The sequence below is a fragment of the Nicotiana tabacum genome, chromosome 15 (genome assembly GCF_000715075.1).
Source record: "Nicotiana tabacum cultivar K326 chromosome 15, ASM71507v2, whole genome shotgun sequence".
NCBI lineage: Eukaryota > Viridiplantae > Streptophyta > Magnoliopsida > Solanales > Solanaceae > Nicotiana > Nicotiana tabacum.
In genome coordinates, this window is record NC_134094.1 from 115,652,491 (window position 1) to 115,666,120 (window position 13,630).

General features: G+C 37.4%; 1 protein-coding gene across 3 annotated transcripts; it reads right to left on the minus strand.

Annotated features, from left to right (window-relative positions):
• Positions 1-688: 688 nt before the first annotated feature.
• LOC107788257 (bidirectional sugar transporter SWEET4-like) lies at positions 689-2,626 on the minus strand. Of its 3 annotated transcripts, XM_016609933.2 has the most exons (6): positions 2,501-2,626; positions 2,382-2,418; positions 1,922-2,107; positions 1,713-1,782; positions 1,061-1,180; positions 689-973 (listed from the first exon to the last, which is right to left on the minus strand). In XM_016609933.2, the coding sequence occupies exons 1-6, from the start codon at positions 2,544-2,546 to the stop codon at positions 800-802; spliced, it is 633 nt and encodes a 210-aa protein (XP_016465419.1). In that variant the 5' UTR covers positions 2,547-2,626; the 3' UTR covers positions 689-799. The 3 variants fall into 3 exon arrangements, with proteins under 3 accessions (XP_016465419.1, XP_016465417.1, XP_016465418.1); XM_016609931.2 differs by having other exon boundaries at positions 1,713-2,091; XM_016609932.2 differs by lacking the exon at positions 1,061-1,180 and having other exon boundaries at positions 1,713-2,091.
• Positions 2,627-13,630: the final 11,004 nt, after the last annotated feature.

The window sequence follows — 13,630 nt, forward strand, 5'->3', positions numbered from 1 at the left end:
GATCGTGGATGAAGAAACGTGGGAGTCCAAAAAACGTGGGACTCATGGTGTGAATAGATATGCCCAAACGTGGGACTCATGATATGAATAACTAGCCAAATTAATTCTTTAAAAGCTTCAAATTATTTTTTCTATTTTATAATTTTTTTTTTGAATCTCCAAGCTTGTTGGAGTTTTGTCTTAAAGCTTGACACGTGTCAATATTTTGTTTTGACACTTGGCACAATATTATGAATTTGCCTCTCCTTTTCTATATTAATAGATATATAGATATTTTTAGGACACTATCTAATTTTGCTATTTAGTGATTGCTTAGGATTTGTGTCTATATAATTGCTAGAAATACCTCATCATACTTGTACTTATAATTACTAAGTAATATATAATCACAAATGATATCAGAGCTCAAATTATTCTTTTTCTCCTTCCATTTGATACTTGTTTACATTCAAATTTACTTGGCTTCCTCGTCTTTATTTACTTCCTTGTCAGTTTGACTCCTAACCTTTCTCTGCTTACTTCTCATTTTTACAGGAACAATTGATAAATGATCCAAACGATCTAAGATATTACACATTGTCATATTGGTTTCTGAAACTCAAAAATAAACTCAATTGATTTACCTAACTAACGACTTTTATGGCCTTGTATGTAGGGGTTGGTGATTTTATCAAATTAAATTGCTAAATTTAAAGTTTAAAATTCAAAATTAGTATTCAGACCACGATATACTTAAAAAAAAGTGGCACTTCTAAATACAAGGTGACGATAGTGGCCATTGGGAGAAGTGTTTTTCCCACTAAACTCCTGCGCTATTGCTTGTCTTTCGGGTGACACTAGAGCCAGTCTGCTCAGTTAGATCCAACTCTTCTTCGGCCTTTCTTCCTGCATTCTGCCTCTTAGTGGACTTGTAATACATCGCGTAAAGCAACAGTTGGGCAAGTCCAAGCGCAATTCCCATCGAATTTGGTGCCTTGTCGAAGAATGAAATTAAGATTTTAGTAGAAAATATAGAATAAGTTGAAAAGAGAATTTTAACAATTATAATTGTAATACTCACAAGTACAAAAGCATCCAAAGGAATAAGGGCATAAGTAGTCCAGCTAACACCATTCAGAAAAGAGAAAAGGGAAAGGAAGAAGGGCATGAACTCCACACTTTTGGTTGTGATCACCAGTTTCTGCAATAATTAACTACTATGTAAGCTGTAATTTGGACGCATTAATTTTACATGAGCCATTTCTGTAAACCAAATATCCTTCAAGTTATACCCTCGTTGTTCTATTTTATATGTTACTTTTTCCTTTTTAGTCATATTTAGTCTATAAAAGAAAAAGTACTCACACTATAATTAAAAATTCTTTAACTTTAAATTTTCTATTTTATCGTGATGATATGCTTTAATAATCATAGAAGTATTATGACATGTTTAATACAACAAATTTAATGATATTTTGATATGTGGCGATCTTTCTTCCGGGGCATTTGATTTTAGCCCTTTACAAATTTATTTTTAGTAATAAATTTTTTTACGAGAGAACGTAATTTTTACGCATAAGGGATTTGAGAATTATACACAAGAGACCTTCGCTGGGTCATTTCTTCTATTAAAGGGGTATGTTCACTCATTTTCTTTCTTTTCTCTTTCTCTTTTTTAAACAACATTTAAACACTACCATATAAATTGAAACGGAGTATAAACAGGAACATACCATGATAGCCAAAGGAGAAGCATACATGAGAATGTTGCCCGCAATGCAAATGCTACCAACAATAGCAGATCTTTTTGCATGTGTTTGGACTAGAGTTAGGACAAGTATGGCAAGTGAAGCCAAGAAAATAATCTCACCAACAATAATGAGGAATATTTTCGTCCTCTTTTTCCGATCAGAGTACAGCAAAAATAGCGTCAAGTACACACCCTCGATTGCAAATCCTGTGCCATTTGTAGTCACAACCAAGATGCTGTGTGGATGTACTAGTGGAATTCCATAGAGTACCCAAAGGCCACAGTTTATGAATGTAGCAAGGTATGGAACTGCTGAGAACCGTTCTACAGATTTCTTCTTCCTTATTCGAACAAATGTTGGCCTGTTCAGAATTAAAACTTTTGCGAATAAAAATCACTTGTAAGTAGCACTCAGGGTACAAGGTAAGGAACGGTTTCAACAGAACTCAGTTGTCCCAAATCCTTATATATATAGTTATATACTATATAATCTACTAAATATGTATAAATATAAATATTTTAACGTAATAACTCAAACAGTCGGTGAGTCCAGTGAGAGAACCCATAAATTTAATTTGATAATTTCACATACTATATATCCTTTCATCTTTAAAACTTAATAAAGAAAAAATACGTGTAAATTGAAGCTTACAAGGGTGACAGAAACAAGATGAGTGAAATGATGTTCCCTGAAAATTAACAAATCAATTTCACGTCAGCTATTACGACCCTAATAAAAAGAAGGCAAATTATACCAATGAATTAACTAACCAATAACACCAAAAGCAAAACGAGCAATCTCTTTATTGAAAACCATGGCTGAGATTAGCAAAAGAAATTACGTGATGAAGTGAAAGAGAAGGGGGGATGGATAAACTTCTAAGGGGAAAAGGTTGGTTTTGGCTTTAATTTTGTCCAAATAAAATCTTATATATTTTATGTGATTTTAAAAAAAAAAAATGATGGTATACAAATCATCTATTGTACATATACCTCGATCATTTATTCAATTACCTGTTAACTTTTACCATTGTAAATATTTAATAACTCTGCTCAGTAGGTTCAGATTATATTTTTATAAGAAATATATATTAACGGTTAAGATAGTATTTCTATAAATTTTTATAATTGAATAATCTCAATTTTGTATAACTAAGAAGATATCAAAATAATTTCATTGGAATAACTCAAGTCTATTTTGAAGTGAACAATGACTTAATTCACTCATTATAAGAAATAATCAACTCGACACTACAAAAGACTTTGTTCTTTAATTATCAAAGTCGTCATCAAATTATTCATTTTTATATATAGCATATTTATTATAAAATGTAGTAATATAAAAATTTATACAATTTTGAGGCCTAATCCCCAGAAGTCGGCCCTGGTTCTGATTTTGTAAAGAGAATTCTCTACATCTTCTAGATGTAAACTGTCAAAACAAAGGGAAAAGAATATTTAGACCGTGGAAACCAAGAAATTTATCTTTCTATATCGATAATTTAAATCATAGTTGCAAAGAATTCTTCTTGCACATACAAACTTTTTTTTAAGTCTCCTAACAAGCATTTACATTGAAATGCTACAAATATGATAGAGAAGATCTTTTTTTAGTTTCTCGCCTAATGTTCGGTATCTGTATTGAAACTCGATTATACTCGAATTTCGTCACGTAGAGTCTCATTCGGAGAAAAATACTTCCTATCAAATATTTTTTCATATCCAAAATTCGAACCCGAAATTTCTAAATAAAAAAGAACATTCTCATCCACGCACCATATCCTAAAGTGGTAGAGAAGAAGATCTCTGTGGACGCTGGACTCGAGAACATATTGAATCCTGGTACATAGACTTTGAGATCATACGGGAAGTAATCAATTTTGCTTGGATTTTTCTTGGGTAATAAATAAATAAGACAATCGGCACAATATACTCTTTTTGTTGACACTGAATTCAGCGCCAAACTCATCCTTATCCATTTAAGCTGGCAGAGGAATGCCTCAGTTCCTACTACCTCTCTTCTCGTGTCTTCGTGCATGTTTTAGGTTAGGATCAAGATTTCAAATTGATGGTTTAATTTTTATAATAATTTTTATTATTGAATTTATTATAATTTTATAGTTATGCATTTAAATATAATATTTAATAAATTTTACATAAATATCTAAGTTCTACGTGCCCAATTGAGTTCGTACCTTATCATCTACTTCCGCCATCGACTGTTTTAGGGCATTTTAACAATAATAATTTTTTTTAAAAAAGCCAGCTTAGTTAGTAGTCACAAATTTTTACGGTACAAATTGACACAGGTATAAAAGGCTATATTCTTTAAGGAATTTTGACGTGGTATAACTAACATTATTATGTATTTATCATCTGCAAATGTAGTTTGAAATAATTATAATACATAGCTAATATTTGTATTTTATAGCAAATTTACCATTCGCACACAATTTTCAGATCTCCTTTTCCTCCTCACAATCCTAAGAACCATCTTCTCACCCAAAACATCTCTGCCGCTGCCACCAGATCGCCGCCAGACCATCGCCATTGTTGGAAATCGCGACTGTCGGCTGACTGTCTCCATCTCTTGCTCTACTCCTCCTCTACCCGAATTCACAATCCATTTCTGTCAATTCCTCGTAGAACTCCGTAGTTCTAAGAAAAATCAAGGAAAATCGAAACTTTATTTTTCTGATTCGTTGAGTTCCGACCACTTTCACCCTATGAAACATACATGAAAGGATAGATCTCGGGCTGATCTATCTTTTGACATTATTTTTATTCCGAATATTTGACGATTTTTTTCGGCGAGCCACCGGTGAAGGGTCAGAAAATACATTTAGCGCAAGTACAATGTATTATTGTATGTATTCTTTAAGTGTAAATATTGAATATTTTTTTAGTTAATGATGGCTTGTTAGTATTTGTAATGGTAGGAAAGGGTAATTGAGGCGATTGTGTTGTTGTAGTAGAAGGGGTTTCGTGTATAGTGGGCTTGTCACGTGGGCTAGGGAGCAATTGGGTAGTTTGCATGGAAAGTGGGGTGGCAGCCTTGTGTAGTGAGTTGGGCTTAGGATTTAGTAGAGAGGGGTCATGATTGCATTGTGTAATTGTGTGTGGGCTTTTATTAGGGTTTGGAAAGTGGATGTTGCTCGTTATTTGATTGGCCAGTGTGGGAGGTGCTGCCAACGTGGCGTGTGAATTTGAAGGATTCGTGTCTCTAGATGTACTGTTCATCTTAGGAGAGTGTGAGGTAGGGTAATCGTGTAGGTTATTTTCTAGAGTTGGTAAGGATAATTGGGGTGGTAACTGGGTAGGCCCGTCGGATATAACCATTTTGTGTGGCTGGGCTTATTGTTGTGGGTTTGGGCTTCTAGTTTGATCCATTAGGTCATTAGAATTTTTTAATAGATCAAAATTATTTCTTATTGCTAGTAGATTATTAGCAGTTAATTACTGTGGTAATACAGGGTGTAAGGATTTAGCATGAAAATTAACTGAGTGCATACTTATATGATCTTCCTTAATCGCCTTCATATGTGAGTTTAGTAGTAGATGTCCTTTAGGGGGCCGATAAAGTTGAAGGATGTGTATCGTTGCTGCTTGAAATTGATGTATGTTTGTGCAATATGGGTGTCACAACCCAAAACCAACCTGTCGTGATGGCGCCTATCATGGTACTAGGCAAGCCGACTATTCAGACATTTCTAACACTTTAAATCTTGAAAGACAGTTTAAATAAAGGAATAATCTCTTAAAAACAAGATAGGAAATCATAACTCAATACATAAATTCTTTTCAAAACCGGGGTGTCACTGAGTACGAGCATCTACAAAGGGACATAGTTTGGTACACTATCTAGAAAGTAAAGACTGAATAATAAACTAAAAGACAGGGAGGAGAGTCAAGGTCTGCGAACGCCAAGCAACTACCTCGATGATCTTCGAAGGTTTGGACTCTGTAAATCAGCAACTGACATTACCGGAAGCACCTGAATCTGCACACGAGGTGCAGGGTGTAGCGTGAGTACAACCAACTCAATAAGTAACAAATCTAATCTTTGGACTGAAAGTAGTGACGAGTCTCATTATTACAGTTCACTTTCAATATTTAACAACACAGGAAATTACAAAAAATATGACAGTGATATCTCAGAAATTCATAATTTAACAGGTAGAGGTACAAGAATTTAGGCATGCTTACAGGAATTACAACAAAACTTAACACATAACAGGGCAAATTCAGCCCAAATACAAATAAAACACGGCAGATCCAGCCCAAATGTAATAACTGCTAGCATTGCGCCCGCTGTGAATGTGCAGACTCCGGAGGGACCGATCCAGCCCAAGCGCTATAATAAGACAAATCCTAGCATGAATTAATAAACCTGATGCGGCGTGCAGCCCAATCCCATAAATACCACTCACAATAGGCCCTCAGCCTCACTTAGTCAATAACCTCTCCAGTCTCTCGGACTCACCAGAATCATGATAATCGGCCCACAAAGGATGATATGATATAACAAGTAAAGACAACATAGACTGAGACATAATATGCAAGTAATAACTGTGACTGAGTACAAATTGACAGATTAAGCAATTAGTTCTATAGCAAAGACCGACCACTGTGAGTCCCAATAGTACCATCATATAGCCTAAGCAGGGGTTTTAACATGACTGATGGCTCAATAGATCTAACACATGGTGAAAATACGGGTAACAACAAGATTTAACAACTATTCAGTTCCATAGAATCGACTAAGTCACAATTCTTACGGTGCACGCCTACATGCCCGTTACTTAGCACATGCGTCACCTCAACACAATTCACATAACAGGAAATTCAGGGTCTCATGCCCTCAGAACCAAGTTTAGAAGTGTTACTTACCTCAAACTGTGCAAATTCCTACTCTGAGAAGACCTTGCCTCGCGAAACGGCCTCCAAATGCCTCGAATCTAGCCACAAACAGTTCGATACAATCAACACGAGCTAAAGGAATCAATTCTATAAGAAAATACTAAGCTCTTAATCAAAAGTCAAAAAGTCAACTCAAAAGTCGGCCTCTAGGCCCACGTCTCAGAATCGGGTAAAAGTCACAAAATTCGAATACTCATTCAACCACAACACCCATACCAAAATTACTCAAATCCGATACCAAAATCTCAATCAAATCCCTAAAATTCGGCTTAAGAACTTTCCTCAATTTTCCCCTAATTTTTCAATCCAAATCACTAATTAAATGATAAAATCAAAGACATAAACATGGAATTTGACCAAAAATAAGTAAGAATCACTTACCCTAATCACCCACTTAAAAATCTCTCCAAGAATCGCCTCCCACCGAGCTCCCAAAATCAAATTGTGAAAATGAGCTCAAACCCTCATTTTGAAATATTTAAGTTTCTGCCTAGGTATCCCTTCATCGCGATCACGGGAATTCCTACGCGATCGCGAAGCACAATCTTAAGCTGCCAAACTCAGACCCTACGCGAACGCAGACAAGACCACGTGAACGCGATGCATTACCTCTCCAGACCCACACAATCGCACCAACACCCACGCGTTTGCATAGAGTTGCGTGACCAACTCCTCTTCCTTTCCTTGGCGTAGCCCACGCGTTCGCGATGCTCTGCCTGGCCTAACCTACGCGATCGCATACTCCAGCTCGCGAATGCGTAGAGCAAAATCCCAGCTGCCTCAACCAAGCCTTCGCGATCACATTCCTACTCACGCGACCGCATAGGAGAAAATCAAAACTGGACACCAGAAATTCTTCAGCAGCCTTCCAAGTCCAAAATTTGATTCGTTAACCATCCGAAATCCACCCGAGGCCCCCGGGACCTCAAACAAATCTATAACAAGTCCTAAAATATCATACGAACTTAGTCGAGCCTTCAAATCATGTCAAACAATGCTAAAACCACAAATCGCACATCAATTCAAGCCTAATGAAATTTTGAACTTCCAACTTCTACATACGATGCCGAAACCTATCAAATCACGTCCGATTGACCTCTAATTTTGTACACAAGTCATAAATGACACAATGGACCTACTCAAACTCCCGGAACCCCAAACCGTGCCCGGTAACCATAAAGTCCACTCTCGGTCAAACTTTCGAATTTCCAATTTTTGCCATTTCAAGCCTAATTGAACGACGGACCTCCAAATCACTATTCGGACATGCTCCTAAGTCCAAAATCACCCAAGGGAGCTAACATAATCATCACTTTCGGAGCCATTTACACACAAATCAACATACGGTCAACCGTTTCAACTTAAGCTTTCAACCTTGAGATTAAGTGTCTCAATTTATTTTGAAACCTCTCTGGACCCGAACCAACTACCTTGGCAAGTCACATAACAATAATTAAGTAAGGAATGAGCAGTAAATGGGGGAACAGGGCTACAACTCTCAAAACGACCGGCCGGGTCATTACAATGGGTTTTGTAGGCCGTTTGGGGAATATAACCGTCTTCTATTCTGAATCTGGAACTTGTATCTCCTTTCTTTCATTTTCTTTAGACAATGAATTATTGTTTAGTTGTTGTGATATACCTATTGAGATGTGATTATTGGGGCAATTTGCATTAGTATGGCCAATTCGCCCACAAAGGATACATAGAATATTAAGTCCTTCATAAAGGATTTGTTGGCGATGGGTCCCAATGAATACATGGGACTTTAGTGGTTTTTAAAGGGGTGCTTCTACACATATTCGAGCATAGCGCCCTCTAGTCGTAGATGACGTGCATGGATCAATTTTGAGGAAATCACATGCAACATACTACTCATCCATCATCCTCTATATCTAACTATAGCCATGCAAAGACACCATGCACCAACATTTCCTCTAAGAACTCATCACCAACGACCATCTCAACTTACCTTCAGGCCACTCAACATCCAATTCCTCACCCCAGCGACCATGCAAAATAATACACCACCTCCCACAACTTATCCAGTGATTTACACATCACAAGTACCCAATCCCTTCCACCCGCCTCAATCATGGCTGGAAATGGGTTTGCAAAAACCATGCACTCACCTTCTCCATGATAGTGAACAACCAGGAGGTGATAGTTCGTCTCCAAAATCTATAAGATTTGGCCCAGATAGTAACGGATGGCATGATAGCAGCCATGACCTACTATGGTTAGTACCACTGGGCGACAACACCAATGAACACCAACACCATATGGTGGAACCCCTTTCCTTACTTCCAGAATCAATTCAATCCTCCGACCTATGCAGAACTCCCCTTTTACCCACAGTCCCAGTCCCAGATCCCTTGGATACACGAATATATACACATACCTCTAATGATGCCCATGTCACCAATGAGCCTGTTTGAACCACTCACTCCATCATAAACCTCAATGAGCCCAAGCTTACACAACAGCTTAGAGTAGCAGCTTACAGAACATCTTCCTTTCTTCTATAAATAGAGGAGAATTCAGTTCATTATGTACATAAGTTTGAAGTTTGAATAATATATCAGTTTCTCTCTATACTTGTCTTTACTTTACAATCTTTATTTTATAACACGTTATCAACACGAGACTCTGCAATATCGAGCAAATACTTTGAAAGTATCACACGTACGAACTTTCTTTTTCTAAATAACCTCAAAATTTATTCAATAGTTGTAACGACATGGCCGGTCGTTTTGAGAGTTGTAGTGTAAGGAGTTAAACTTGTGTACTTCAAAATTATTACATTAATATAATATCTCCCATTCGACATAAAACTAAGAGCTCATGATATGCATTTCCAATAAAAATTTCTCGGGAAAAGAATGTCCATCACCATTATCTTTCTTCAAATGATAACTGATGATGTTTTTCCATGCCTCGCGCTGCAAAAGTGTCACGACCCAATTCTTCCTCCGTAAAACGTCGTGACGGTACCTAGTCTCTACGACTAGGTAAGCCTAACAAAATACGGAAAATAACAAAAAAATAGAAGGAAAACTTAACAACTAACTGCAATAGATAACTAAATAACTGGTAACAATGCCGCTCGGTATGTACAATAACCAACACACTAGTAATACACGGTATTCCCAAAACCCGAAACATCATAAATTATAAGCTACAGAAGGAAACTAGTATCTCTATACACCAGAGTCTAATAAAAGAAGTACGGAAGGTAAATGACATAAGAGTGAATAGAGAGGGACTCCGAGGTCTGCGGACGCGGTAGATGTACCTTGAAGTTTCCGTACAACAACAAGCACTCTTAGCTAGTAGCGGGGCTGATAAGAAGTACCTGGATCTGCACACAAAATATATGCAAAAAAGTAGCATGAGTACACCACAACGGTACCCAGTAAGTGCCAAGCCTAACCTCGGTCAAGTAGTGACGAGGTCAGGTCAGGCCCACTGGTATATAATATATAAAGCAGGAGAATATACAGTATAATAAGATACTAGAATTTAACAAAAGGAAACACAGCAAGGCAACAATACAACACACAGGGGTAAACAGCAGGGGATCTCCCGAGATACCATCTCGTAGTTTCAAAAGTAAATATACAGGGAGAATTCTCAAGGTACTGCCTCGTAGTCTCAAAAGTAAACACACATCTCAAACCGATAAATACAACAGTTAACATCAAGATTTCTACAGTTATATTAATAAAGAACAAGGAAAAGCAGGGAATCAACTAGGCATGCTTCACAGAGTTCAAATAAGCAGTTAAAGCATGTAGACATGCGATATTAGACTAAACAGGATACCTACACATATTAGAATAGCTCAATTTAGAATGAAAATAGACTAATACTCATTTAAACGGTATAACTCAAATTAAAGGAAAACAGATTGCTACTCAGTAAAAATAAATCGGGTTTTTCAACAAATAGCCCGTGTACGTACTCGTCACCTCACGTACACGACGCTCACATATCACAATAGTACCAAATCCTAAGGGGATTTCCCCCACATAGGGTTAGGCAAGCTACTTACCTCGAACCAAGCTTAATCAATCAGTAACAATGCCTTTTCCACGAATATCCGACTCTGAATGGCCCAAATCTAGCCAAAATCAATTATATACTATAAATACAACTATAAGAAACTAATCTAATTAATGAAATCAAAGTTAAAGCAAGAAATTAGAAAATTGCCCCAAAAAGTCGATCCGGGCCCACGTCTCAGAATCGGGTAAAAGTTACAAAATATGAACACCCATTCACTCACGAGTTCACTCGTACCAAAATTATCCAAATTCGATGTCAAAATCCCAATCAAAACCCAAAATCTTGGTTGAAGAACTTCTTTCCATTTTTCCCAAAATTTCACCCCAAATCCGAAATTAAATGATGAAATTAATGATAGATTAATGGGATATAACCAAAATCAAGTAAATAATCATTACCCAATCGATGTCTCTGAAAATTTCTCAAAATCTTGTCCAAATCCGAGCTCTCAAACTCAAGTTTTGATAAAAATGGCCAAACCCTCATTTTTGAAATGTTATATTCTGCCCAGGCATTTCCTTCTTCGCGAACGCGGCCACACCCTTGCGTTCGCGAAGCACAATTTTTCCTTCAGTCCAAAACCTTCTTCGCGAACACGAGAGCCCCCTCATAAACGCGGAATCTTACATTGCCTGACCCTACGCGAACGTGGGACTCTCATCGCGAACGCGTAGGCTATCTGCCTGGAGTTCCATCTGACCGTTCCTCTACGCAAACGCAATGACCATATCGCGAACGCGTAGGCTAAATGATCTACATCTTCGTGAACGCGGGAACCACATTGCGAATGCGAAGAACAAACTCAGCTGGCCTCCCAGATGTCTTACGCGAACGCGAGACCTCTCTCGTGAACGTGAGACCTCTCTCGCGAACGCGATGAAGAAAAGTCTGCAACAACAATACCAGAAAATCTGCTATCTTTCCTAAGTCCAAAATGATCCGTTAACCACCCGAAATCAACCCGAGGCCCCTGGGACCTCAACCAAACAAGCCTATAAGTCCTAACACACCATACAAACTTAGTCGAGCTCTCAAATCACATCAAACAATGCTAAAACATGAATCACCCTCCGATTCAAACTTAATGAACTTGAAACTTTAAATTTCTACAACCGATGCCGAAACATATCAAATCACGTCCGATTGACCTCAAATTTTGCACACAAGTCATAATTGATATTACGGACTTACTCGAACTTCCTGAATTAGAATCCGACTCTGATATCAAAAAGTCCACTTCTGGTCAAACTCCAAAAATTCGACTTTTGCCATTTGAAGCCTAAATCAGCTACAGACCTCCAAAGTACAATTCGGGCACGCCCCTAAGTCCAAAATCATCCAACGGATCAGATGGAACTCCATTTCAGAGTCATTTTCATACAGTTCTGACTACGGTCAAAATCCTAAGGCTTAAGCTTCTGTTTAGGGACTAAGTGTCCCAAAATACTCCAAAACCAAAAATAAAACCTCCCGACAAATCACATAAGCAGAAAAAGATACGGGGGAAGCAGTTAATAGGAGATCGGGGCTATTACTCTCAAAACAACCGACCGGGTCGTTACAAAGAAATACTATAAAGTCACTATATCTCTATAGCATAGAATCTTTATTTACTATAGCCATTACAATACAATAAAAAAAGTGTTCGAATAAGAATTGACCTTTTGTTTCAAACGCGCATGATGACGTCCACAACACACTTTAATAAGAGATATGGTACGGTCGTATGCAATAAGAATTACCCAACTATGAGTCGGGGTCGAATCCACTGGGAGTTATATGGGGTGTCAGGAGTATATATTTGAAGCAAGTGAATGGACTACCTAAAATTGCACTTCCACAACAGAATTTTGATTTCTACTTCTACTATTACTCTAATGATTGCAAGCTAAGGTGAATAGACTAGAGATGAATGATTTTGATATTTTACCAAATACCTAGGTGTTTGCCTAATGGGATAAAAATGTTAATACTTATTTTGTTGGTTGGGGTGTATTATAGCTCTCAACTCTACGTTACCCACTCAATACCTCTCGATCAAAGAATGATTTTGCCTAATTTGGCTTTCTCAAGTCCAAATGAGTTTCAAGCAAAATAGTTGATATGAGCTCAAGTCGGGTTCTTACTATCTCTAATTTGAACCCTTTAACTAGGCTAATAAATCTCTCAATTAACCCAATTCCTTGTTAGCCAAGTTATCCTAGACTAGGTCACTCTTTCTCAAGTAGAGACTAAGTCAAATAGGCATGAATCAATGTTTGCAACTGTTAATTCTAAAATTGAAGCATGAAATAAGCTAAATAATCAACACCCAATCATAAACAAGTATTAAATTAAATACCCATAAGATTTACACACTAAGGTTGGGTCACAACCCTAGTAAAAATCTAGCTACTCATAATGGAAATTGAAGAAAATAAAGAAGAAAAGCTAATTAAACTCATAATAAAAGATTAAAATGATGAAATCTAATGTTTAAACACTAAAATAATGTCAAACTTCTTAACATAGTAATAAGAAACGGCTACAACAGCTTTTTAATGTTCAGACTTGATCTAAATTTGTGAAACTCGTCTATTTATACATGGCCAAAAATCACGGACAAAAATACCCCTCGGGAGGTTCTGTGGCCGCACAATTCCATGTGCGGTCCGCATATTTCTTCAGCTGGCAGAAGGTGGGTTTTGCAGATGCACATTTTTGGATTGCAGCGGCGAAGAAACTTCTGCGGCCCCACAATTCTTGTGCGGTCCGCACTTCACAAAGGCGTCAGGACTTGGTCTTTTTTGCATATTCTCTGAACTTTGAATCTTTGTTAGTGAAAGCCCAGTTCTGCAGCCGCACATTGCTGAAAATCCTGTTGGGTTCTGCTGCTTGGTTTGTAGCCGCAGATGGAATTTTACGGACCGTACA

What these genes read in the sequence shown, in the direction of transcription:
- LOC107788257 (XM_016609931.2), bottom strand. Translation starts at nt 2,546, where the DNA reads ATGGTTTTCAATAAAGAGATTGCTCGTTTTGCTTTTGGTGTTATTG. An exon ending in TTTTGCTTTTGGTGTTATTG is followed by an intron (nt 2,419 to 2,500) that starts GTTAGTTAATTC and finishes GTTAATTTTCAG; the next exon opens with GGAACATCATTTCACTCATC. An exon ending in ATCTTGTTTCTGTCACCCTT is followed by an intron (nt 2,092 to 2,381) that starts GTAAGCTTCAAT and finishes AATTCTGAACAG; the next exon opens with GCCAACATTTGTTCGAATAA.